Genomic DNA, 27,647 nt, shown 5'->3' on the forward strand with positions numbered 1-27,647 from the left:
TGCCATGTCTTCTTCTTGCAAGACTTGACAGACCCGTGACTAACTCTTGACATGTCCTGCAATATGTTTGATCAGAAATTGTACAACAGAGAAAAGAGGGCCAGTCGCACAGCAAAGGCAGAGATGAAAGGATTTTCAACAGTTGAGAAATAGATGAAGAACTCTTTGCCAGCACGAGCTTGGCTACTGACTGACCAATCAACTGGCCTAAGTCAGTTGTCTTACTGGCCCTGGGCAATCACTATTGTCAAACCCTGGTGCACTAATGTTAAGAGAAAAAAAGGAGAGCCACGTTATGCGTGTTGCATTATTCACAAGGACAGAGTGGGAAAAAAAAGAAGTAAGGTGAGGAAGAGCGAATGAAATAAATGGAGAGAGGAAGACATGTATGAGAGAAAGAGTGAGAAAAGAGAAGGACAGGGAGAGAGAAAAGGAGTACGGATTTGAACAAAATGCAAAAATCAAGATCCGAGTGAGCGCCACTGTGCACGGAAGCTTAAGACGGAATTCAAAGTTTGTCGAATCTAAATGAACATCAGTTCCCCGTCCTGGCTTTACCCTTAATTATCCATTCTGCCTTTGTACAGCGGCGGCTCAGCTCTGACAACCGCTCTCCCCTGAGACGCCCCCCCCCTCCTCCTCAGCTCCCAGCCAGAACATTAGGGAATATCAGGGAATATTACACCCAAGAATTAACGCTCCAAATCACCTTGCCAGGTTTAGGTCCCGCATACACCCCTCCTTCTCTTGGACAAGATAATCCGGGCTCTAGCACCGGATATATGCCACTAATCATCAAAAAGGTAAGGTGTGTAGGGGAGGAGGGGGGGGGTGTAGGGAGAGAGAAGAGGAGGGAAGGAGAGGAGAGGAAGACCTTGGAGGGCATGGGAGGAGATGAAACCTTAACATAGCATTCCTGTTTATGTAGCACAGTAGACCTGGCTCAAATAAAAGTATAAAAAGGGTAAGGTCAGCTACGGAAATCAATACACTAACTGGCAGAAGGATTACATGATTACATTTAAATGATATTAAAAAATTGGTATTGCTTTCTGCGAGTTCAGACAGTATCTCAATGGTTCAGATGGCAAACACCTCACCTGCGCTGTGCTCCGAGCCAATTCAAACAAACACTCCGACTTATTTGCCGAGGCTGTGTCACTCAGGTCTGGTGTGTATTTATTTACCTGCTCCTGTGCATCCTGTTTCTCCCGCTCTGCCTCGAGTTTGTGATCGACAGCCTGCTGGAGATTCCTCTTGAGCTCCGCCACCTCCGTCTCCAGCCTCACAGCCATTGACCTGCAAAACAAAACAATTAAACTTACTAGAAAAAGGTTAATTAATAAAAAACACATACACTATATTTTATTCACCCCAATATCTTGGATATAAAAGTCATTTAAATATTTTCACATTTATAAACAATTCTAAAAAACACATTTAAAGTATTTAAGTTTCTTGAAAATCCAGTTCTGTGGGAGTGTTTAACGTGGGCCCAGAAAGTGTGAGTATGTGTGCGAGTGTGTGTGGCAGCCGAGCTAAGGGAATGTGAAGGGGATCAATACGAGGGGGTCTATTCCTGCCACGCAACTGTGCGTCCGTGTGTATGTGAGTCAGTTAGTGTCTGCGAGTGTGTGCGTACACGTGTGCGAGCGAGTTTGTGTGCGTGCCAGCTGCCCTGGCTACAGCGAGATCAATACGACAAATGATTACCATTTCCACAAACCTCCCTCCACAGCCTCGCTTCGGCCGCTCCGTGAGCCTCGACACCCCCACCAACCTTCTCCACACACACATGCACAAGGACCAAAACAAACCACCCCCACTCTTGACCCACACCTCTAAAAGCACGTATAAAAATGAAAAATTACAAGCTTATGAATAGTAAAAATATTTGGGCTTTGTGCAAGTAAAAGTTTTGGGACAGTGGACTGAAGTTAGTAAATTATAGATTTTACAGTTATGACTATGCAGTGAAAGACCACAAAGTCAGCATCTGACTGTTTTTATTGGCATTTGTGTTAAATTGACACATCCAAAAAAATACCAAAATATTAATGCACAGTTCCATATCTACTCCTCTCACTCTATACATGATTTATTATTTTTTCAGTTAATCATTTAGTCTATTGACTGTTAAAAACAATAATTCTACTTTTTTTAAGGCCGCAACTATCAATGGTTTTTATTTTCGATTAACCTGCAGATTGTTTTCTCGGTTAACTATTTAATAATTGAATTTATAATATGACAGGAAACAGTGAAAACTATCCATCAGTTTCCCAGAACTCAAAGTGAATTGTTCAAATTACAGCAAAAAGTATTTCCATTAACTTTCAAAGAAGATATTCACATTTGAAAAGTTTGGATGGTAGAATTTTTGGCATTTTTACTTCAAAAAAGTACTTAAATGATTTATCAAAATTGTTGCCAATTCATCTTTTGTCAATTCACAAATAACTGACAAATTATTTCAGCTCAAATTTAAAGTTCTTTTGAGGTGTTTTAAAATATTTATTGGAAATACAACAGCTCAGTTTTAGAAAAAAACAAAAATAATAAAATGTTACGAGTTGAGAGGGCATGTCCAGCAAAAGTTTGGCAATTTTTATTAATTAACTTTTCACATGATTAATAAAAGTTTAAAAAAATATATCCAAACAAATTATAGTTGACTGTCTGTGTCTCAACACGTAGATTAGCCGACTAAATGTTTCAGTCCTGAACTTAAAACTGATACTAATAGAGTAAGTCAGTGGTAGTAAAAGCTGAAGCATGAAGCAGAACGGCCAAAACAAAAAGGAAAAGAAAATGCCTGATAGATTGGTCCACGGAGAGAACACATGATAGGATGAACAGAGTGGGAGAGAGGAAGGAAAGAAAGAGAGGAGGCATCCTGTGGAGAAAGGAGGGGATTTCCCACAGCACAGATGGAAGCCATTAGCGTGGTGTTGTTGCTTAAAAACCTTTCATGTCTTTGCAGTTATTAGATAATACTGGGTTAACAGTAAACAGCATGATTCTGCAAATGGATATAATATGCAGACGCAGCGATTGTTTTACCAGTCACTACCTAAAATTGGTTAATAAAACGTAATAATAATCAGAATGTAACCTATAAAGTCTCCGCGCCGAGTCTGAAATTGTCTGAAATTGTCGGTTGAAGATGAAAATGTTCCATGGCTCAACTTAACCATGGAACTCCCTATAGGAGGCACCGTTGCAGTGAGGTCACGCCGGAGCCAAAGCCACAACCACAACTATGTGCGCACAAACAGGCGCACACAAACACACACTCCACTGGGTGATACATGCTTGCTGATGTCATCACCGCAGCTCTGGTGACACACGGGGGTCAACCAGGGGTCTCGCCTCTGAACTCTGAACTCCACGACCTAACATCTGCTCGCCCACCGTGTCCCATCAATACGCAGTTTGGTATTTTTTACATTCACTCGAGAACAGAAATAAACATTTTCAGCTCTTCAGAAATAACAGTGTCATAGACCCAAAAAAGTTTTTGCTTAGTAGACTCTGTTAAACAACGCACGTATTTTAGAGCTTAGGGCTGTTCTGTTCAACACATGTTCAGTTACACAGCCTACTGTACGCCGCACGTAAAAAAAGCTAAATGTTTTTGATTACCGAGCTTACACAGGGGACCATGGGAAATGGGATAAGAGAGGAAGCTTCTTTCCCTCTCTCCCTCTCTTTCTCTCCTTACCTTATTTTCCCCTCTGCTAGCTTCCCCTCATTCAAGCACCCCTCCATCCGCCTCGCCTCCTCTGCACGGGCTGCCAACTCCTCCACTGAGCAGGAGAAAGAGAGAGAGAGAGAGAGGACAGACAGAGGCAGAAAAGTGTGAGATAAAGAGCAACAGTTCACTTCAGACGCCGTTGGTTAAGATTCATTATAGAGTAATTCAAATGGCCATATGACAGGAAAAAAAGACATTTTCCAATTGAGATATTATACTGTGGGATAGATCTTGAGCCTGGCTTGATTTTGTGTTTTAATGTATTTAAATAAAGAAATATGTAACATGAGTATATTATACACACAGTACTTCACATGCTCCAGCCAACCAAGGTTAATAGAATGATTTACAAAACATGCATACACAGAGGTGATTATTGAGTGGGAAAATATGAACTGCGAGCCACCTTCAAAGCAAAAACTCCGCACACAGAAGAGGCGCTGAATGCCTTTCAGAGAAGGCAGAAGTGAAAGTATTGCACCGCTTGCACTTAAGACGAGGCGGCAGCCCTTTTGTTGAGAGACAAAAGGAGCGCTCCCCGACTCCGTCAATAGATGGCACTCTTTACCTTGAGCAGGCCACTTGAGCCCTGACTGCATCCCTTCAATCACATTCCCTTTTCAGCCGTCTCCTCCGTCTACATGCAATAAAACCCCATTGTCCTACACTTAGTAGTTTTGCACATTGAGCGGATGCATAATAAACCACTAGTCAGCTTCCTTGGTTAAGTTTGCTTTTGCAGGCCCTTTTCAGTTTGAATTTAAAATTTAGGATTTGCCTCTTCCTCCCCACCATCCCCCCTTTTTTTTGTTCTGTATGCTGTTTTGTGAGTCAATGTTTCTTCATAGATCTTAAAACCTTTTCACTACATTCAGTATTCATTGAATATAACATAAACTGTCAGCCATCGGTGGCCAAGGCTAGTGAATATTGAGAAGGTGTGTGCGCTGAATATGTAGAGGTGCTCCTGAGTATGTGTGTGTTGAATATTTACAGGACGGACCTCGACTTTGTGGGTGTGCATTGAGTGTGTGAAATAGAAATAGAGAAAGTGTATTGCCGTAACGCTTTTAGGGCCACGCACCACGCTGTGATGGTGGGACAGACTGAATAAGGGGGGAAGCTAAAACCAATACCAGAAAAAGGAGGAAACAGAGAAAAGAAAATCTACATTTAATAAAACCATGATTAATTTATGGTTTCGCAGCATCCAAACTGTTTAAACTGAAGCCCTAGGAAAATTGAAGCGCCAACTGGAATTGCTAAATATTTAACGATGCACAAACACTTCTTATTTGTGTGTGTGTGTGTGAGTACGTGCGTGCGTGCTCCACCTTGGCTATTTCGCTGAATCTCAAGGTGAAAGTTTGTTATGAATCTCAATAATCAATAAAGCAAGAGATGTGAAAAACTTGAGGTGGGGATCAAATTCGCATTCATGGCATTAGTTTTGAGGTGACCTCAGTGACACCTCCCACCAGGGGAGGCCACAGAGAGAGCAATTAGCTGCACAGACTGACCGTTTACACAAACGCTCCTATTTGCACCCAAACATACACACACACACTCAGCTGTGAAACACACACGAAAAATTAAGTGAAAAGATAGACAGCTTTCTATATCAAAATTCTAGAAATATAAAAACACACAAAAGTAGAAAGCAGCACACATACATGAGTTTACTTTAGACAAATAGATATGCGGTATATTTAGCTGAGTTTGATGCCGACATTTTCCACATTAAACGAGGATCCGCAGAGGATTGTGGATTTCTCAACAATCAATTCCTCTTAATAGCTTAAGATAGAGAACAGTAGTCCACATTCTGAGGCCTGAGGCTTCATGAGTTAAGTTATGGCATTAGTCCACAATCGAATGCTGCATTTCCACTGCATGGTACGCCTCGGCTCTACTCAATTACACTCGCTTTTTGGGGGGGTTTTCAGTATCAAAAGTTGTGTATAGTAACCGGTATCTGGTACTTTTTTTGGTACTACCTCGGAGCTGAGCCAATACTAGAAGCTGGACCACTCCTGGAGACTGCAGACCACTGATTGGTCGAAGAGAAACGTCACTAGAATTGACACGGGGCAGCCTGCACAAACCCGCCATTTTTAAAGAGGACCTATAATGCTTATTCTCCGGTGCGTAGTTGTATTTTGGGTTTCTATTTGAACATGTTTACATGCTTTAATGTTCAAAAACCACTTTATTTTCCTCATACCAGCTGTGCTCTAGCACCTCTTTTCACAGTACGTCTGAAAAGCTCTGTTTTGACGCTCTCCCCCGAAAAGCCCAGTCTGCTCTAATTGGTCAGCTGGCTCACCCTGTTGTGATTGGTCAGCCGAACCAAACTCTTCGGTCTCCGCTCCTGCTCCGCTCTAACTACCTTTGTTTGAGGGTCTGCCAAACTAGCCGTTATGCAAATGTTTTACTTGGTGACATCACCACGTAACGGGAAAAAAAAAAGGCGGGACTTCAAGCAAGGCGTTTCAGGCAGTTCAGGAGCAGTGCTTCTGTGGTGTGGACTTTGTGACTTTGCAGACCTTTTACATGGACAAAAAACACACTAAAGGAAAGGGAAAAAACACAAAAGCATAATAGGGCCCCTTTAAATAATATCCTCAATTTTTTTATTCACTCAACCCAGATTTTTAAAAATGTCAGCCCACAAAACTATGATGTAAACTACGTCGTACATTGACCAAGTGCAGACGTTCTTCTGTTTGGTTGCCGATGAAAGGATTCAGCAAGTGTCGCGTTGAAGATCCCCAAAATGAAATAGAGAAAAGGCCCCGGTACCAAAAGTGGATTGAGTCGAGCTGAACCACGCAGTGGAGATGAGGCATAAGATCTTGGGCCTCTCACTTTCGTGACCCTTTTACACTGGCTTCACACCTTAAGGTATGACATTAGTTCATAATCTAACTCTCTCTGGATCTCTCCCCCTCAACGCCTTCAATGCGAGCTTCAAAGCCCATCATACAGCATCGGCTTATAATCACAGATCTGCGGACAGATTACCCTGCTCTCGCAGCTAACCTTTAACATGAGAGGGACGAGAACCCGGCTAACCCTGAATCAGTGGCTGGCGCTGGGCTGGGCCCTGCCCGGCCCTCATAAAAGCTTCATAAGGCTTCATAGGGGCTTCCTTTGGCTTTGTTGGGGGATTCGTAGCGGGCTAAGGTGCTCCCTGGAGACGTCCCAAAGCCTCCCAAGACTCACTTTCTCTCTTTCTGAAGTTTCACGGGCTTGCAACACTGCTTTTGGGTATAAGCCAAAAGGTGCAGGCGCACAGCCGCACACCGTCATGCACACAAATACACCACAAGGAAAAAAAATATGCACACAACAGTGAACACTCACAAAGACAAAGAGCAACACACACACCGAGGAATCTAAAACTCACACACACATACACCCCAACACACTCCCCTCTTGCTCTCTCCTCTCCGCTTTATTTACAATCCTCTGGCAGCGGTACAAGGGCCCGGGGCTATAACACACGGCACCTAATGCTCAAACTGCCAGGTAATCTCATGTCTGACATCCCCCTTTGATAGAAACTGATCAATAGACTCTTGTAAAGGAGTCATTTTCTCTGATGTTTCTACCAACCACTTCTCTCTATCTCTATCTCTCTCCCCTTCTCTCTCTCTCTCTCTTTCTCTTTCCCCTCCTTCTCTTTTATTAGCCATACATTTATAATTCATATTTCAGCGGGGCTGAGTTTGCTCTGAGACAAAAAAAAAGGGGGGCTTCTTTGTGTAATAAAGAACAATGGTGGTGAAATGATGGGGAGAAATGCCAGTGTTTGCTGCTGGTTCCGGTGAACAACAGTTTTGGGGATCGATAGAGTGTGAAATGGGATTATAGCTAGTAATAGAGGTGAATTGGAGGAGAGAGGCCTGTGCACGTGTGCGTCCAGGGATCCAGATTGGATAGCAGCACACACACACATACACACAAACATACGCGCACACACAATAATGATTTCATCATCTTTAGGCAGATGCACATCAGCAGCACAGAAGGGTGGTAATATCACATTTCTGTTTTAGTGGAAGTGTGGAAATATGGATATTGTGTTTTTGTTTATGCTGTTATTTCATTTGTTGTCACACAGCATCACATTTATTTCACATTACGGCCAACGTTACAACACGTCTTATTTAAGGTGTAAGATGGCACTATTTGAATATTTTAAACATCCATCCCTGCTTGAATTTCACAGGTAGGTGCTATAAAAACAGTTTTACAAAACAATTAACCAGCCATTTAGAATATATACCACATACGGTTTCCTATGAATCTGGTTAGTAACGCAATCTTTCTATTTGTTGTCTGAATAAGTGTCTTAGAGTTTCAAAAATCATGCCACAAATCAGGTCTCAATTCAGTTCAAATTACCCATATATACTGTAAACTGTACACACACTGGCATTCTCTCAGCACCATGTTGAGTTTATTTAGTGTTGTGTGATTTACTCGCTGGACTATTTTGTACGAAACCAAATATCTACTGAACTGAGAATCACACAGAAAGTGCGTACTGTCAAAGAGTGACAGTAAATTTGACACATACAGTCATATGCCAGGTTTAAAGACTTTTTTTCCTCTCCTTTTTAATCACCCTCTTCTTTCCTGTCTCTCCTGCCACAGTCTGATTGAATCCAGCTGCCTTCAGCCGCTTCAATCTCATCCATGTGACACTTCTCTGGTTCCCAACTCATCCTCCTCCTATCCTCTGTTTCTTTCCTCGTTTGACATTCCCTCTATCTGGCCACAGAGGCCTTTTAATATAATATCCATCACAACTGCAGTTACGTATACGCCCAGTTAACTGTAGGAGTCATGCAACATGCACCAAACAACTTTACGAGTAAAAATGCTCTGATGTAGACCAATTCCATAACAATTTAAACATCAGCAATACAAGTTATACTCTGACTGTCAAATTGACAAATGATTGTCTAAAGTTAATCGTGATTAATCGCAAATTAATAATTTTTTATTTTTTCAAAATGTACCTTATAGGGAGATTTGACAAGTATTTAATACTGTTACAAACATGGGAGTGGACAAAAATGCTTGCTTTATGCAAATACATGTATATATTTATTATTGGAAATCAATTGACGACACAAAATAATGAAACCCTCACAGGTACTGCATTTAGCATAAAAAAATATATCATAAAGTGGGCATGTCTGTAAAAGTGGAGACTCGTGGGTACCCATAGAACCCATTTTCATTCACGTATCTTGAGGTCAGAGGTCAAGGGACCACTTTGAAAATGGCCATGCCAGTTTTTCCTCACCAAAATTTGGCATACGTTAACGTGTTATTATCGCATTTACTTTGACAGCCCTAAACAGAACATAAAATAATGAAAAAAGAATGTGGTTTTGATTGAAATCTACTGTCTACTCTTGTTTTTCCCTCATTATTTCACAATACACCTCTTTGTGTTTGTCCGTACTGTTCTAACAATCTCCATTCTAACCTGTTCATTTTCACAACCCACTCCATCCCAGATCAGATCTACTGTTATCAAGCAACAAAAAGAATCATCTCCACTCAAGATGTTGTTTATTCATAATTCAGAAAGAACCTCAACAAGGGCTTCATGTTAATAATAAAAAAAAGGCCTTTTGTCCACAACAGTAATTTCTCAAGCTGACTCCTCACCCAGTCTATTCAGGCTACTGCTATATCCAGGTAAACAATGCCCCCTTTGTTATAATAATGCATCTTTATTCTTCTTAAGTCATTACAATAGGCTCTACGTCGCTGGATTGTATTTGCTGAAGGTAAAAGCGGAATAATATGTGGTTTTGTGTGGAGCGTGGAGTTGAGGGAATGGGTTTTGATCACAGACAAAGGCCAAGCTACACAGCGTTGTCCTTCTGTCTCTATCTTGTTAATGAGCAGTGTTCACGGTGCAAGCCAGCCACTCTCTGCCACAGAGAAAGACCTCAGATACATCTCTCTGCGGACAATAGGTGAGTGTGTGTGTGTATTTGTACCTCGGAGAGTGTGTATGTGCTAATTAAAGCAGTGGGAGTTGGGAGAAATGGCTGCGTGTGTATGTGAGGTGTTTGCCTGGCGTGACCGTAGATGTGTACGTTAATTCTTAATGAGACATTTCTGTGCCCAGTGAGACCCAGCCATCACCATTCCTGCACTGACACACTACTACAAAAGCCACCATCAGGCACGTACACACACACACACACACAGACTAGATCATTACCATACCGCTAAAGCAGTGTGCCATTAAATCAAACCTCTATCTACAGCGTGTGTGTGTGTGTGTGTGTGTGTGTGTGTGTGTCTGAGTTAACCTTGCGTGCAGACTGCTGCACCACTGCTGGCTAATTTGAGCTAACTGATCGAGCTAAGAGCAGTGTGGCTGGTTCAAAACAAGGCAGGGCACACTGTGTATGGCTCCTCCAGCATCGTATATATGCTTCCGGTGGGCAACATGTGCCAAACAATAAAAAGAAGCAGGGCAACTAGTGGATCAAACAAGGAAGTGCCATAAAACCTCAATTCTTTATTAAAAAAAAGTTATCTTTTTGCTTGTGCACTATTTGCTCAACTGTGCAGGTGTGAAAGCCGGACTGGCCACTAGTCAAATGTGGGGTAATTTAAAATGATTTGGTAAATTGTATATGTGTTGATGGATGAATGGACAGATGGATGGATGGATATGACACATTTAGTGACTGATTGCTACCTGTCACTTGCAGCTCGCGGCGTAGCTCCTCCAGCTCTCGGCTCAACTGCGTGACGCGAACGCTCAGCGTCTGCTTCTCTCTGACGGCGCTCCTCGCCTTCTCCTCCCCCTTCAGTAACTCTCCCTGAAGTCTCCGCACCTCCCCTCTCTGCGCGTCCACCTCGCTGCTCCTCCTCGCCGCCTCTCGTCCGGCCTCCTTCCGCTCCTCCTCTGACTGCCTGAGGAGCGTCACATGTACCTGCAGCGTGAGAATAGTGAGTAAGTACGTTTTCAAGGTGCACACACACATTTGGTGTTTGTGGCTAGTCTAGAATGCACTTCACATTTTTCCATAAAAAAGCACCTTAAATGTGTATTGAGTGACAACTTATTATTTGATTTCGCTTCCCTGCTTACATTTGCTTTTATCCACGGGAAACCTTGACTGAAACTTTAAAATAATAATAAAAAAAATACATATTTGTCTTGGTCATACAGCTAGAGAAGTACACCTTGCTAGTAGCCTTCAAGACATGTGTCCTTACACGACTCATTATGTGATATTAGGCTGGATAAATGGGCAAGACCTGACAGCGAGAGGGGAATATGCTACAGTTGCTTATGCGTGTGTGTGTGTGCATGCATATGATGATCTTGGTAAGCATGACACTTGTATGTGCCAGGGGACGCACAAATTAATGCGTAAAATCAAATGCTCCCACTTGCACCTTGACTGCACACATACACGCTCGCATGAATGATGTGACTGTGACTGCCAGCGATGTTGGCACTCTGCCAGGCTACAGTCACCACTTTGAGTAATTTGAATATTTAGTGTCCCATTGAGCTCTTAATTGGAGTCAATTTCACCAGCCTTGGCACGTTTGGTGCTTTAATTAATGGCGGGGCAATTTGTTTCTGCCAGGCAATCACGGGACAATCGCACGAGTGGTGGGTGTGTGTGGTGCCTATGGAGGTGGGTTGAGTGCTCCTCTTTGGGGAACTTGAATTGAATCTCCAGCTCCGTGTTTGTAGCTTGAGACGCATGCAACATTTTAGTGACAGTGGATGAGGCTTCTTCATTCAAAAAGGTCAAAACAACATCTCTAAATCAGAGGACAGGTCAGCAGATTCGCATCAGTTTAATACCTTTTGGGTGTCTGCCAGCTGGAGCTCTAAGCGTGTAGCTTCCTTTTTCAGGCGTGTCACTTCCTGTTCCAGCTGGCTGTGATTGCTCATGTGTGTGTGGTGGGACGCAACGAGACTTTGCTTCAGACCCGCTTTTTCCCGGGCTCTATGGGGAGGAGAGCAAAAGAGTGACTGGCACCGTCCAAACTGCTGTGTAAGGAATGCATGAACACAGCGAAAGAAAAAAAAAACATTAAACCAGATAACAGATTAGCTAAATTAAAAGAGAATGATTTGACTAGATTATGTTAAATTGCCCATGTGACATATAGTGTGCTACTGTGTGCCATTTGGCAAGCAGACAGTTAAGAGAATGAGAGAGAGAGAGAGAGGAGGGGGCGGAGGAAGATGGGAAGGGCATGAGAGGAGAGACAAGGACAGGAACCGGGATCAGCAGAGGAGAATGAGAGTTTTATAGACTCGGTTATTACTGTCTCTCCAGCTCTGACTTCATCTGAAGAATAGCCTTTTCACACTCCGCAAGGCGCTCAACCTGCTCAGTGCAGCGCTGAAACACACAGATACACACACAAAAAAAATGTGGGTGCTGGAATGCAGCTTCATTTTTTTTGTCAATCATAGAAGTTATTTCTGAATACAGCAAGAAAAATGTCATCTCTCAATTGTTATCTCTGAATGTAACTGTAAGTACCGGATATATTCTAATGGTTAAGTGTGATGAAAATATGCACATCTGTAATGCGTAGAGCGGTACAATGTATGACCTTACCTTCTGCAGCTGCTGTCTGTGTCTCAGCAGGCCGAGGTAGTCCTCGTCAGAGTGAGAATGGCTCTGTTGATAAAGCTGTAGGTCACACTCCAACATCAGTTTCTATGAGGAGATAGAGCGAGTGAAAAAGGTAGAGAGAAAGAGGAAACACAGTTAGTATTTCAAAGAACTAACACATTCAAATATCACTTGTTTTTTTTGGTAGGCTTTATTCTTTATTTGGATCCCCATTAGCTTTCACAAAGTGGTCGCCTGTCTTCCAGGGGTCCACACACAAAACAATAACAATAAAAACAATTTAAAATCAAACAGCGTCAAATAAAACAAGAAAAGACAAAACAAGCCAAATGTAAGAGAAAATAAGTGAAGTGGTACTACATATGAAACAATGAACAATGATGGGCTACAATGGAAACAACAACAGAATTGTCATAAATACACAGCAACAAAATAATAAATAAAAAAAGATTCCAAAACAGCATTAACCAGGCTTATTTTAGTCAATCAAACACTGAAAATGTAACCACCGAAATGCAAACAACTGATCTAGAGACAAAAAATGACTCTTGTGCATTTGTAATTAATTGCATATCAACAGATTATATGCATTTTTGGTTTACTAATAAATGACAATGACACTGATGTGCCTCTAAGGAAACACATCATTATGTATAACACTCACTTGTGAATTGATTTGTTGCATCGCAGAGCGCAGAGACACATGGCCTTGATGTTCAGCTGACAACACAGCTAGCATAACATTAGCAAGTGAATTTAAGTGTGAGAAACTATAATAGGCAATTTACCTAAAGATCTTAGCAATGTTCTCTTAATTACAAAGTCTCCTTGGAAATTGCTAAATGTATCACTACCCTCAATCTTAGTCTATTAACTGCTGTCCTTTATATAGGCAAATTGTGTAACTAATTCAAAAGTAGACATCTTTGTAGAAGTGTCTTATAGTATTCATCTATATGTTATAGTGAAATAGTCCCTGGTTAGAATACAAATGGACAAGAATGGAGATAGCATTAACATATATACTGTTTCTTCTTTAACCATTTGTGCTCAAACAGGATTTTTTTATCAATTTATTTGAATTTGAAAAATATTTTATAGAAGTTTTCTTTCAATAAAGATTGTCTTGTAAACAGGGAATGAAGACATAAATGATTTTAGGGTTAGCTGAGCCCAACAGCGGCACGAGGTAGAGAATTAGCGGGATGTGGAGCTCCATAAGAACTCCTTACCTCTTGATAGGCGCCTCACAATCAAAGTCATTAGCCGGCGTAATAAAGGGCCCGAGATACAGCCATTCTTCAACGGCCTAACTCTTTTATAACCAACAGATTAAAGTTGATTGGATTAAAATGACATTCTGCCCGTCTGACCTTGGCGGCGGCAGTTAAGTTCATCCAAATTAAATTTCTCCGTAATAAAGATGATTCATTTGTTGCCTGACGTAGTAAATATAAAACAGGGAGAAAAAGGAGAAAAGATTAAGTGACACGCGCCAGTGCGCACATGCACCAAATGTGCACTTGTACACTCGCATACGCATGAGTGCAATGACGCATGCACACACAAAGGCCCATGCGTCCCCTCACACGACATTGATGGAGCTGGCAAGCACCTGGGAGCTCACGCAAGAACACAGAGACACACATTGGACTTACACTGGTACACGTAATCCTAATCCTCCAGTTGAGGCCTCCTTAAAGAATACATACAATGAAGGTTGAAAAAAATATTAGTTTCTTATTTTGAAATGAAAGACCGCACCCAGTGGCTACTGGTTCGGTCATGTCACCTGTGTCTGGATTTATGTCTACTAGTGCAGTGCCCATTCGGATGGCGTGCCCGTCCAGAATGCTTGGCCTCCAGAAGTGCTGCTTGCAGCGTTGTTGAGAACCGCAGTATGGTGTGAAGTTGATTGAACGGTTCTTAAGATATGCTAAGGACAGTCATACATGCATACACAGACAGATATATAGTTAGATGATGCTGCTACAGCGCTACCTATTCGCCAAATGGCACCATATTTGTCATGGTCACTCAGACATCATATCTAAATATGTCCGCCAAATGTTGTCGCAATAGCACAAATAGGAGACATGACATTTTTTTTATAATATAAGCCCCGCCCACAGCATTTGAGATAACTGTGAGGGTCAGCTATAGAAAAGCTGTATGAGACATCAACAATTCAAAAAAGTAACTTTTTCCGGATTGGTCCAGAGATGTTTTGTACCGAATTTGGTGCAGATTGCTCAATATGTGTAGGAGGAGTAGCAAAAAAATCAGATTTGTAAACAATTCGAAAATGGTGGAAAATCAATCTAGACGCAAGTGGGCGTCTATGAATAGCTTCGTCTAGGACCACAGAATCCAGCAAAATTATTATTTATTTTTTTCTGAGCGTTACGATTCATAAGTTACAGGCCAATACGTAAAGTTCCTTTGTTATAGCGCCACCATCTGGTCAAATCCCACCACATTCGACAATGTATTCCCCTGGGTCCCCAGCAATAAACCTGCCAAGTGTAAAGTCGATCAGATGAGCGGTTCTCGAGATATGCGAAAGACACACAGAAACACAGACAGACAGATAGAGTTATAGTTAGATGCTGTTGTTGTGTCTACATACGCTGCTGTAATGTGTACATGTTTGTCCTGACCTGCTGTTTGAGTGTGTCCGCCTGCTCCTGCAGGGATCCTATCAGGCCTTTAAGGTGGTCCTCTTTTTGTTGACTCTCCCTCAGTAGATTCTGATTGGCCTGCAGCTCATCCGTCAACTGGTCAAGAGCCTCCTGTGAGTTCTCCCACTGGCCGACCTTTTCCTGAAACCGCCTCTCCATCTCGGCTACCTCGTCCTTCACCGAATGAGTTGCCAGTTGGGACTCTCTCAGCTGCCAATTAAACATAGCGAATAAGGCAATGGCAGAATTTTAGACTGCAATTTCACTCACAGGATTGAGGACATGTTACACAAAAATGATACGTAAAGAGCTGATGAAATCTCTTCAGAGGCGCAGAGCAAGCCAATGCAATGACGGTAATGCAGTACATTACTGTAAACTATGACCTACCTGTTGCTGTGAATATCGTAGCTCCTCTTCCAAAAGCTCCACCTGCCCTTGCACCCTATGCACCTTCTCTATTGCTGCGGTGTACTTGTGTCTAAAAATGGCTACTGTTTCTTTCTGCTCCTGGGCTTGTAAACTGGCATCTCCCAGCTCCTCCTTGGCTCCTTTCAGCTGCTGATGAAGAAGCTCCATCTCGACCTCCTGCTCTTTTAGCTTCCCTTCGAATGTCTCGACCTGAAAGCGGCGAAATGAAGCACAAATGATGAGAATAAACCATCGCTCTTTATTTAAGTGGAACAGATGTAGCCTGAAGGTTTGGTAGAGTGACCAAAACATATATCTTAAGGGAAGCAAGAAGCATTTTGACTCCCCTCATGTATACTGTAGGTGCTCTTGGGAAAATGTACTGAACTGCTGCCAACGTGTGGAGAGTTACTGATTGAATGTGTTGCAAGTATCTGATGAACAAAGCAGTAGGAAGTCTTAATGTATACATAAATAAAGAAGAAATGCTGAAACTATTACAGCAACAACCGTCATCATCACAATGCTACAAAATCAAACAGTGAAACTTCATCGGGGACTAAATGTGCCAGTTTGTCTAACATGGTGCAACACACTGCGCTGCTCTACAGTAACCTCGCTCATAATGACAGGGGGAACCCAGGAAGTGAAACCGGGCTTAATCCCGGTGTTACACAAGGAATCCTACCGTAGCTCACCTTTCAAGGGGAGAGGTTGAGAAAGTTAAACCCGCTCTAACACTCATCTCGAGTTCATCCACGTTAATCCCACTGTAATCTGGATCAGAACATGAGGGTTTTACAACTAATGACAGCCAACTAGTTAGATTTCAGCGGTTCGCCACAGCTTGGTTTAACCAGGGATTAGCCGGGGCCCATCTAGGACTAACGCTGGGTGGAAGGCAGCGTGACTGGGTGGAAGACTTGCTCATGCAAAGAGACACAAAGCAGAGAGGAGAGAATGGAGGGCACCATCAATTTTCATCCTCTACTTTAGAGTCAAAACTGAACAACCTGTGTAGGTGTGCGTGTGGACTGTTTAAAACCATTGACTCAGCCCACTCGACTTTATTCGAGTGTGATGTTTTAGCCAAGGTTACCCAAGGTAACAGTTTTAAAGTCACACTATGAAACACACACGCACACGCACAATATAAAGTTAAGTGTCATGTGCCAACTTTACCTATTATAGCTGTACTCTTTATGATACTTGCACTCTGTCATATTATTTCTTTCCCCTTTAATGTATCCACTACAGTCCGAACACTAATGGTAGATTTAGTGTTTCATTCTGTCGCCGGATGAAAGGCCTTGTAACGAGGCTTAATGGGAACACCATGGCTTTCTTGTGACCATAATCAGGAGCTTGCGCTTTGTGGAAACAAACAGCCCTCATTAAATATGATAGAAAACACATCGCTTTGACCCTCATTTGGCCTGCCTTTTGAGTATTCATGGCGGTCACATGACTACCTAAGATGACCCCTCGGCTGATAATAACTTCATTCTCCTCTCTACGGTCAGTCTTTCCCTCTCTGTATTCGTGTAAGAGGCCGATTGGATGTGAGAGGTTGACAAACAGAGGGGTCATCTTGTCTTGTTTGGTGATTCAGATGATGTAGATGGGGATATATGGAAGTTGACTGCAAAATAAAGCTTGTCTGCTGTAAACAGGTCTTGTTCTTGGTAAAAGACTCTTGACTACTTGATTGTCCACTGTGATTTAGATCACTCGCACTCAGACGCGTAAGTGCATCTGATTCTTCTTTTTTTATGTTGTTCGCTGGATTAACACCATAGGTCGTTGGCTCAACTGATTGACAACTGAACACACAAAAGGCTCGCAGTCTCTGCAGGCCGTGTGCTGCAGACTTAAACTGTCCTTGAGCTCTGTGACCTCTGACTCCTCGATCCTTCAGCCTGCCCCCTGTGTTTGGCTGCGCTCGGAGTTGTTCTGCTTCAACCGGCTGTGAAGCAGGACGCTCCTCTGGCTCCAGCGTTCCGCATCAATCTCGCGAGCCTGTTTCACAGCTTCCAAGTCAGAGTTCAACTGATCTATAGATCGCCCCCTGTAGGGGCGGGGAGGTGGAGAGGAGCGAAGGTGAAGAGGAGAAGAGAGAGTTCTTCCTCACCTGTTGCTGACCAATACGGAGCTGATCATGTTGCTGCTGCTGTTCTTTCTCTTTCTGGTCCGCGAGGCGCTCGATATCTCTGACCTTTTCGCTTAGCAGACACGTCTCTTCCTGGTGTCCTCTGACCTTGTGTTTCAAGCGTCTAACCTCGCCCTCCAGTGCTGCCACCTGAGCAAGAAGAACGAGAAAAGGAATAACTTTACGTTGGCATACAAAGCACAGACAGACAAACAGACAGAAAAGATAGCGAGGGGGCGGCAGTAGCCGAAAAAGTGAGGGAATCAGGTTTGAGTCAGAGAGTTTCCCAGTTTAGGCTTGGGACCAGTTGGGAAAATGTGGGCACGGTAGACATGAATGAGTAACGATTTCCCCTTTCCTTAGCTCCAACTTTCGAGGAGCCTTTGAGCAAAGTGCTACGCCTCCCACTGCTCTAATGGAGCTGCTCAGTAGCCAACTGTACAAAACTGTTGCTGGTTTGGGCACTTCCCTTGAGTAGATCTGTGGGTGTAAAACAGGTCATTGTTGGAATAAAATAACACAGGGGTGCTCACTCAACCTAGCCTCGGCATATGAAAGGAAAAACCAAAAAGACAGGTTTAAAACCCCTTGCAGTACTACCTAGAATTGAATATACGCCCTGAGACAAATTTAAAACCTAAAAACAAATCTGAAATATCCAACCTATTTTCTCATGGAACATAGTTGGAAGATGCTAAATTAGAAATTTTAAAAATGCCAGGTGTGATCTCTTGTAAATTGTAATAGTATAACCTGAAAATATACTCAATAATCAGAAACCAGTTAATAAATACAGTCGTAAAAAGCCCTAATAAGGACATAAATAGATGTGAATGATAGGAAAATCAGCATACAGACACAAACAAGCCACCACACCTGCTCCTGTTTCCTTTGATGCTTCTGTTCAGCCGTCTTCATTTCAGCTCTTAACTGCAGAATCAACTGATCTCTGCTTCGAACCTGAACACACAGAAAACACACTTTAAAGCAAATTCCAATAAAGTGTTGGCATTTTAGTCTATTATGTTCCTTTAGTTAAATATTTGGTTAACAACATGAGATTTTTGCTGCACAGCTCTGACCTCTGCATGCATGCACACACAAACACACAGAGAAACAGAGACGGAGAGATGGACCTCCAGGTGCGAGGTGTGGAGTTTCTCGTGGCTCAGGGCCAAGTCAGCCTCCAGTCTCTCTTTGGTCTGGTCGAGGTGGACAAACTCTCTGCTCCGGTCCTCCATCTTGGCTCTCAGCTCATCCCTCTCCTCGCTCAGTTTCTCCGAAGCCTTCTCTCTTCGGAGCAACTGGGAAACATGCAATAAAATTGAGCCACTCGATCAGCGCTACGATCCCACAGTGGTGCTTCACAACACCCACGTTAAAAAAATATTTAAATTAACTTTAAATAACATCCCTAAATGTAAAAGTAATAAAATATTAATTCAAGGATCACAAAAATCACTTAACATTATCTACATGTGCACTACATGAAACAAGCTAAATTAAATTGATTCAACATTTTAATTCCATTATCAAATAAAAATTACAGTAATTTTATCCACAATCAAATGTTTTTTTAACGCAGTTAACATTAATATGAATCATGAGCATTAAAATTCCAATCAATTTGTTGAATAATGAAGCTGTTGTTTTTACCTCTTTCTGACATTCAGAGTGCTGCTTCTTACTCTCTGTGAGCTCCTTTGCCAGCGCGCATATCTTCATCTCCCTCTTCTGAATCTGGAAAACAAAACACATTTAAGATTGTTGGACGATGCTCTTTTTTTAAATTGCAAAACACGGATGCTCTTTTTGATGAGTTAGAAGATCATATCTCCTTGAATCATTGGCAACGCAAACGGTATCTTAGGAAACGGGAGATCTTAGGTCGTTGTTTACAAAACTTGAGATAAATATATTCCTGGCTTGTTTACATATTTGCGTCTAAGGTAACGGTAGTGGAGGGTGGATGGTGCTACATGCAGAGAAACGGTTGTTTATGCTTCTCTTGAGTATAAAGTATGTCTGACAATTGCTTGTGTTTGTCTGTTTCCTTGGTGACCTTCCCTAATTACCCACTTCAGTTCTATACCAACTGTATGCATAATGTGTGTGTGTGTGTGTGTGTGTGCATGTCTGGACATGGTTCTATGTGGATGTGTTGGACTTTTATGTCTGTGTTCACAGAGTCTGTATCTTTTCATGTGTTTCCTCTGTTTGTGGTCTGTCAGAATGGCCAGATATTTGCCATTGTGTGCTGTCTATTGAGCCAAACAGGTTTCAAATGTATTTTGGGCTATTTCTGTATAAGCACTTGTGTCTGACAAATATTTTTTTGGTAAGATGCTAAGGCTTTCCTTTAATCTTTTACAGGTTTCAACCAGTTAATCTACGAAAAAGAGGAACTCCCATGTCTAAGAGTTAGGGACCCAGGGCTGTTGTAATAGAGTGATGCAGGGATGACGTATTTTTGTAGGCCAATCTGAAACGGGTTCCCTCGACAAAAAGCAAATGGGATTTTTCCATTGGGTTTTGGATTATTGCCGAAAGTAAGCTCTGTGGCAAACAAAAGTTTACGATACTTCCACGTTATATACAGCAAGTAATATTTATAACCACCACTTTTATGATTTTTGAAGCGTAAATGCGATCGCCAGAAGTAAAACGCTAACGTTAGGCTATGAACGACTACACCACGGTCGCATGACTTAACGTCAACACCACTAAGCCAAAGGGCTGACTTGTTCGGCATGATGACGCTTAGTAGTTGTTAGCAACTACCTTTTTTTAAGACAAGGCAAAGACAAGACAAAGCTTCAAAATTCACAAGTGGGATATCTATAGACGTAATTTATGTCGTAGGACAAAACGTTAAAATCACTTAAACTTGTGTTAACCACAGACCTTATTTCAGGCATCTAACTAAAAACCCGTTGACTTCCAGATAAAGGGAACCGGAAGTGCTAAAATGCAAACTCATTTCCGTGTTTTAACACTTTATAGGTAAGTTCATTTTTTGTATATACTGAATAACATGGGGATGAAACCACAGCACTGTCTCACTCCACAACCTTAAAATAACCATACTAATACAACTAATAATAATGAAGAAATTGGACTTTTCAGTCTACTTTGCACTGCACATTTAATACTGGTATACGCATTTGATGCCGACACAGTTTCCACTTTTTGATTTATATGTCTATACACACACAGTCCTTCATGCTCGCTCTCCCCTTCTCCATCCCCTCCCCACCTCCTGTCCGGCCTGCATGATCCAGGGATTGTTTTGACCAGAGTTGAGGGCTCGTTTGTAACTGTCCTGGGGGATTGATGGAGTTAACTTGGCTCTTTGACCTCTCACCTCTGGCTGTCAGCGGCCAGGCTCGCTAAACACACTAAACCTGAGCTACGGCAAAGGGAGGGAAGAAAAAAAAAAAAAAAAAAACACTGCATACACACTGCCATGCACATAGCAGCTAAATCACAAATGAGTGCTCATGTAAACACACACAGACCTCAGAACCCTGGACAAGAATAATATAGGTTGTGTTTTGCATTGCATGGACATCAGATATAAAAAGACCAGAGCATTCATTTAATTCAACAAATACAAGTCATTCCGCGTACCCATAGAAAACACATACTTCCTGCCAATTTTTGAAATCTTAGTGTGATTTATCTTTGTGTGTGTGTGTGTGTGTGTGTGTGTGTGCGTGTGAATTCCCAATGTGAGCGTGTGATAGGCAAAATGGATGTTGATAAACACCGGAGGATGTCGTGTCAAAACAGACAACTTGTCAAAACGACGCGCTAACTAGGTCAATCACAAAGTTTAAGGAGAAACTTTGGAGTGGAGCTTTGGTTTATGCATATCTCTACGTGGATGTCTACGTGCGCGCGCGTGTGTGTGATAAGCTTCTGAACGAATCTGCGGGAGGGGACCTCCAATATCGAAGGTATTTTTAAATCAATGAGCTCTTAAGTGTATCTCAGTCTCAATGTGTTCACACATTCGCACGCACACAACACTCAGCGCCGACAGAATCCCTACTGACAGGCAATGACAAGATAAAGAGAGGGAGAAATAAAGGGGGGAGAGGACGACAGGAGGGGGAGAAATAATATTTGAACAGTTGGGGGTGTGGGGTGGTGACGGAGGGGTGGGGGGGGATGAAAGGGAGAAGTGGCAAGGCAAGAAAAGAAATGAGCAATAAGAGAGATCAAGAGAGAAAGCAGGGCGAGAGAGAGAGAGAGAGAAACCAGTAAGCTATTCTGATGGTTGTAAAGCATTGTGAGCAGGAGGACCGATGTTTGTCCAAGTCCAACCTTGAAGGCTTCAACAACCTTCCTGCTTACCTTCCACTGTACTGCTCTTTTTTTGAATCCTTTCACTTTTGTTTGCCCTTTCTCTCTCTCTCTCTCTCTCTCTCTCTCTCTCCCCCCAGCTCCCCTTGTCCGTTTCAAATAATATGCAATTTGAATTCTTATATGTAGAAGAAATTTGAGTGCATATACTTTTCAAACTGAAGTCCCAGTGGGCAAGCTGGAGACACACTGTGCTGGAGTGTTAACAATAAATAAAATGATTGGACTTCACGCATTGAACTAAAATTCACAGATCTTGTTTTTCATGCTGCATCTTATAAGAACATAGGCTACGGCGAAATGGAACAAAAATGCTCAATACATGCAATCGTGTTTTTTTTTTTCTTCGCTCTTGCTTTGAATAGTCTCCACGCAGATTTGAGTCATGTATTGGCTCCCACTTGTGTGTTAACAATCAATCTATTTAAACATGATTGTAAAGGGTCAGAGAGGCCGATCAGATATAAAGGCTTTAAAGGTGTAATATGTAAGATCTGGCCAGAACATCTTATGTGCTGTGTTGTAGAGAAATCTACTGAAATGAGCATGCTACACAGCTAGCCTCGGCCAGTCCTGTCTTATAATACCACTTGTACATCGAGAGGCGATGGGTGAGTCACTGAAGCGTCCAGTCCGCCTTCATGAGAGGACGAAGAAGAAGAGCTGAGGGTTCGTTGAAGGTTCAGGGTCTGTGTAGTGCCAGAAATGAGAAAACAACTTGTGTTTTTAATTTTGTCCTCGCTGCCACCAAGAGACCACTTAGCCAGGAGGAGGGCGGGCGGTGGCTCCAAGAGACAGGCCTTCAGTTAACGACTAGTTGTAGCGACTAGCATTGAGCCAGCTTTTCTTGTTCCTGCCACTCTGGATTTAAAAGGTCCAGTGTGTAGGATCTGGCGGTGTCTAGCGGTGAGGTGAGGAGATTGCAACCAACTGAAGCCTCTCTCCTGTGCCAAGCGTGTTGGAGAGCTACGGTGGCCGACGTGAAAACGCGAATGTCCCTCTCTAAAGGCATTTGGAGCAGAGTCAGTGCGTAGAGTGTGTGTGTGTGTACGAGGGAAGTGAGTGGTGAAGCAAAAGAGAGAGCACGGCGGCGACGACAGGAGCGAGTAACGTTATCGACTCCGGCCCAAGCAGGAAAATTTAACAGTGTTTGGTTTGTTCGTTCTGGACTACTGTAGAAACATGGTGGTGCAACATGGCGGACTCTGAGGAGAGGAGACCTGCTCGCTATGTAGATATAAACGTCTCATTCTAAGGTTACAAAAACACAATGATTCTTAGTTTCAGGTGATTATACACTAAAGAAAACATATCTCTTAATATTATATTCCATTTCTGCCAATAGATCCCCCTAATTGTTACACAACAAACTATCAAAATGTACACGGAAAGCACAGTGGCACAGTAAACCCAATTTAGGCCGATGTCACAGGTGAAGATTATACTGTAAGATAGCTGTTATTTTGACCAGCTCTCAGAGTTTCAGCAGTTTGGTAGAAATTTGCTTATTCTTGCTAGTTAGTAGTAGTTGTTTTGTTTGTTTTTTTTGTAACAGAAGACTGTCAATTTAGATGGTATGGCCTCCTATTTGTTTGTAGAATGTGGCCAGATGTTACACACTGCACCTTTAACCTTTAAACCTTTTTGGTGTGAAAAAGCTGTTCAACCTCAAACAAAACTAAGATGCAACGGCCAAATGTTGTGGCTATAATTGCCACAGCCCAGTCTGCTGTTAACTGAAAACTCTACCCACTGGATCACAAGTTATCTCCCCTTATCTCAACTTTTCCTTCCTCCCTACATCCTGTAACCTCTCTCCCCTTTTTCGACGTTCCTCACACTAAATCCATCCATCTGTCTCGCTCATTCCCTCCTTTTTCTCCCTCCCGTGTACATTTATGACCTGAACATTTACAAGAGGAGCCTCCAGAGAACCGTGCAAGTGACTTTTGGTTCTGAAAAGATGAAGCAGATCATCTCTGAGACAAAGCCCCTTGTCATGTTAATGGCTTCACCGCTTTCAAGTTCCTCAGTGGGGGAGTTTGGAACACTTTAACCACATGTTCAAACTACAGTGACGTGGCCATTTGCGAGAAGATGATGAGTGCGAGTTAGTGAGATGGAGAGAACTATTAATATGGATGGAGAACAAGTAAAAAAAGGGATACAGATAAATAAAGGACGAGGGATTAAAAAGACATTAAGGAGGATTTTGTACTTAAAAATATTATTTTTATGCAAAAAAGCACAAACATCTGCTTTTATTTAGTGAAGTTCCTCATGTCATTTGTGTTGTTTTTCTCCACAAAAACAGCTGATCGTAACTGGACTGTAGTTGTACGGAATATCAAAATCAGTGTTTGATCAAGTGTTATTTCAACTCGAGAGCTATCAAATGATAAAACGGGAAAAAAATTGAATATTGAAACATGTTTGCATTGATTACTATAAACCTCAGGTCAGACCAGGGTTTCCACTACTCAAATCCAAATCTACTTCCCAGCAGTTTCAGTGAATTAGATCCCCCCCCAAAAAAAGTGAGCGGACGACTCATTCTCTACAGAAAAAGGCAAACTGCTCTCCTATTCTTCAGAGCAAAGAAGCCTAAGTGAGAGGGGGAGAGAGTAAGAGGGAGAGTGAATCAGCAGAGTACATTTCAGATGAGGGAGAGAGTGTTGACAGTATTTGTTCAGCTGTGCTAATGTTAGGACATTTAGCGCTGCAGAGGAAAATACTTAACACTGAGTTCTCTCAGTTTCACTTACAGTATGTTCAAGTGGGAGCAGGCACACTCACACACCTACTGCTACCACTGTCCATACAATAATGGAATGAAGTGCACGAGTGAATGCAAAGCTGTAAGTGTGTGTGCGTGTGTGTGTGTCCGTGTGTGGGTGTGTGTGTGTATGAGTGAGAGCTTGTAATAGATCAGAGAAGGAACAGTTTTTGGTGTATAAAGCAGGGCCAGATGTGGAGCAGAAACCAGATCCCTGGACGGAGTGTAATGGTCCATCCGTTGACTTAACCAAATCCAAACATGAAAGACACAACCTCACACACACACACATGCACGTGCACACATGCATAGAGTACAGCTTATTGCATGCACTGCATAGAGTGACTGGACTAGGGATGTCACGATACCAGACATTTAGCAGTTGATACCAATACCAGTGAAATCCCATGATATGCTAAACCAAGATAACAAACAAAACAATAAATCCCATGTACTTTAACATACACTCCTTTATTACCGTTTGCATACTGTTTTTTGCAAATTTATTATCAATCCCCGATGATACGCCAAATTTTCACGCCAAAAAACTGTATTTTACAAGATTACATTTGAATTTACCTTCACCCAATTAAATTTTTTTTTACTGAATAGAGCTTGAATACATCATGATTTAACTCAGTGTAACCTCAGTACGTTAGCTGTTAGCTCCGTTATTTAGCCAAGCAGGACTGTGCTGTCCACCGGCTGCTAACAGCTAACGTTACTAGCTCACCTCCTGTCGATTTCAACACAGATTTGTTGGTCACAACGTAGCATTATCAGGGATCTATCGTCCCCGGGATGACGGCACACCGTTAGTCTCGAGCCCTTATCCCGGTACCTATGGTACCTGTGGTACTGTAGAAAAACGAGTACCGTCACGTTTTCAGAATTTTGGCATCGACTTGGCACCAAAGTATCGGTTCTTGTGACATCCCTAAACTGTATATCCACAACAAGACACGCAAACAAATACAAATTTGACCAATCTCATAGTTGTACAGTACAGACTTGTGAAACCCTAATGCAACAGTTTTCCTCCATCCTGCAGGATGACAACTGAATTAACTGGGAGACTGTTGTAACAATAGTCTCAGTGATAGCCAACAAAATCCTGACCACATTAACCCTAAAAGTATTCAGAAATGAGTCAGTGAAGAGGCTTGCCAGTGACAAGGACTGAACCTAGTGTGCTGCTTACCTCTTTTTTTAACAAATCCAAGTCCTTGAAATTCACCCATGGCTTAGTGACAAGTATCTGGTTTAATTGAAGGTTAAATACAAACCACTGAGCTCTAGCATATGCTTTTTGTATATCACATAAAAAGGGCAGAGCATAAAAAGGTCTAAAATTTTACTGCAGTCCTAGCAGGGAGAAAAAAAAAATCCCATTTTAGCAGAACAATCCAAATGTATGTCAAGTCTGTCTTCGTCAAAAGTGTGTGTTTTTAATAAGGCTCTAAATATCAGAACATCCCATTACCCATTATCTAAAACCTTATTATCAGCACCATTGTAGAAATAGACAATGCCTGTCACAGTGAATATTACATTTGAAAATTGAATATTTAAATGAATCCCTCACCTGTACAACCCTTCTTATCAGCCCCATTGTGGGAAAAGACAATGCATTACATTAAAGTGAATATTATATTCCATCTCCATCCTGTAGAAATTGCGTATTTTCAGTTTAACCATTTCTTCCTGACACTGTCCGCTTTGTGTGGAAAATGTTTCTTGACCTTGTGAGCGAACCAAACTCGCTGACAATGTGTCAATGTCAACAATACATGGACGACAACAACAGGGAAGTTTAAATGAGCTCGTCGCAGTGTTCAGTGTTCTGAATAAAGTGGCAGAAATTGTGCAAGCAAAGTTGTTCAAGAAAACCTTGAGGAAGAAAACAATTACCTTCTTTTCAGTGGCGTGACAGACATGCGTTAGCTCCTGCTGCAGATGCTCCATCTCTTTGTTGGCATGGTGCAACTGGTCTTGGATCAGCTGCCTCTGCTGTCTCTCCGTGTCCAGGCTGGTTTTGGTCTGATCCAGGGTTTCACTGATGTCACTCAACATGCACTCAGTGGTTTGTAACTGAGGGGGAGAAAAAGAGATGAAGGATAAGTACAGTATATGTCTGATCCAAAGGCTGAGAGAGGGACAGTCACAGGCAGGCGGGCAGCTGTAGTGAGAGCTGAGGAGGAGAGGCACACGAGGAGAAGAATGGGTGAACCGTTACAACAAGACACAAGCAAGAGGAGAAGGAGATGAAAGTATAATTTAGGGACGTTTGCCTCCGCTCTGTCTCCATAGCAGTGAAAGGGAACATCATAAAGGCTTTGTGCCAGGCTGGGGAACCCTACAGTTACTGCTTTGACTCAGGACCAATAAAGCTGCTTGACTGCACATCATAAAGTCGTAGGACACCAACTATAGACTAGTGCTTCCTAAACTATAAGGCTCACAGAGAGCTGTGGTCCTTTGTCTATGCGATCCACATCAGACAGGAGAAAGAATATGCTTTTATCAACATGGGTTCTTGGAAAACACACATTTTCTTTAAAGTAACTGCACTATTCTATGTTTACCGAAATAATGCTGCCAACACTGGAATGGCTGACAGACACTACTTTCAAATGGGTGTAAGCTATTCAAAATATCTCATGTGTCACTAATAATACTGAGGCTGTAGGAGTATAAATAGTAGTGTTATGTCTATTATAATTAAGTACATCTTGTCTGCACTATTATAAACTGTATGTGAGCTCTTGTTTAGTTGTGTCCATCAGCTTCTAAGTTAATTGTGCGCTGTAAAACACGGACCCTGTCTCGTTTACCATGCTTTGTGGGT

The 27,647-nt window shown here is 42.2% G+C and overlaps 1 protein-coding gene across 1 annotated transcript in view; it reads right to left on the minus strand.

The window, feature by feature from the left end:
• Positions 1-27,647, minus strand: part of LOC119480719 (trichohyalin-like) — a 109,480-nt gene that overhangs the window by 24,192 nt on the left and 57,641 nt on the right. The window contains exons 10-22 of the mRNA XM_037757246.1: positions 26,711-26,890; positions 19,312-19,395; positions 18,792-18,959; positions 18,532-18,615; positions 17,638-17,805; positions 15,486-15,716; positions 15,075-15,305; positions 12,397-12,498; positions 12,098-12,174; positions 11,628-11,772; positions 10,500-10,737; positions 3,725-3,809; positions 1,188-1,299 (exon numbers count right to left, since the gene is read on the minus strand). Coding sequence (XP_037613174.1) covers positions 1,188-1,299; positions 3,725-3,809; positions 10,500-10,737; positions 11,628-11,772; positions 12,098-12,174; positions 12,397-12,498; positions 15,075-15,305; positions 15,486-15,716; positions 17,638-17,805; positions 18,532-18,615; positions 18,792-18,959; positions 19,312-19,395; positions 26,711-26,890 — 1,905 coding nt within the window. The remainder of the gene's footprint in view (positions 1-1,187; positions 1,300-3,724; positions 3,810-10,499; positions 10,738-11,627; positions 11,773-12,097; positions 12,175-12,396; positions 12,499-15,074; positions 15,306-15,485; positions 15,717-17,637; positions 17,806-18,531; positions 18,616-18,791; positions 18,960-19,311; positions 19,396-26,710; positions 26,891-27,647) is intronic.

The sequence above is a fragment of the Sebastes umbrosus genome, chromosome 21 (assembly GCF_015220745.1).
Source record: "Sebastes umbrosus isolate fSebUmb1 chromosome 21, fSebUmb1.pri, whole genome shotgun sequence".
NCBI classification, from domain to species: domain Eukaryota; kingdom Metazoa; phylum Chordata; class Actinopteri; order Perciformes; family Sebastidae; genus Sebastes; species Sebastes umbrosus.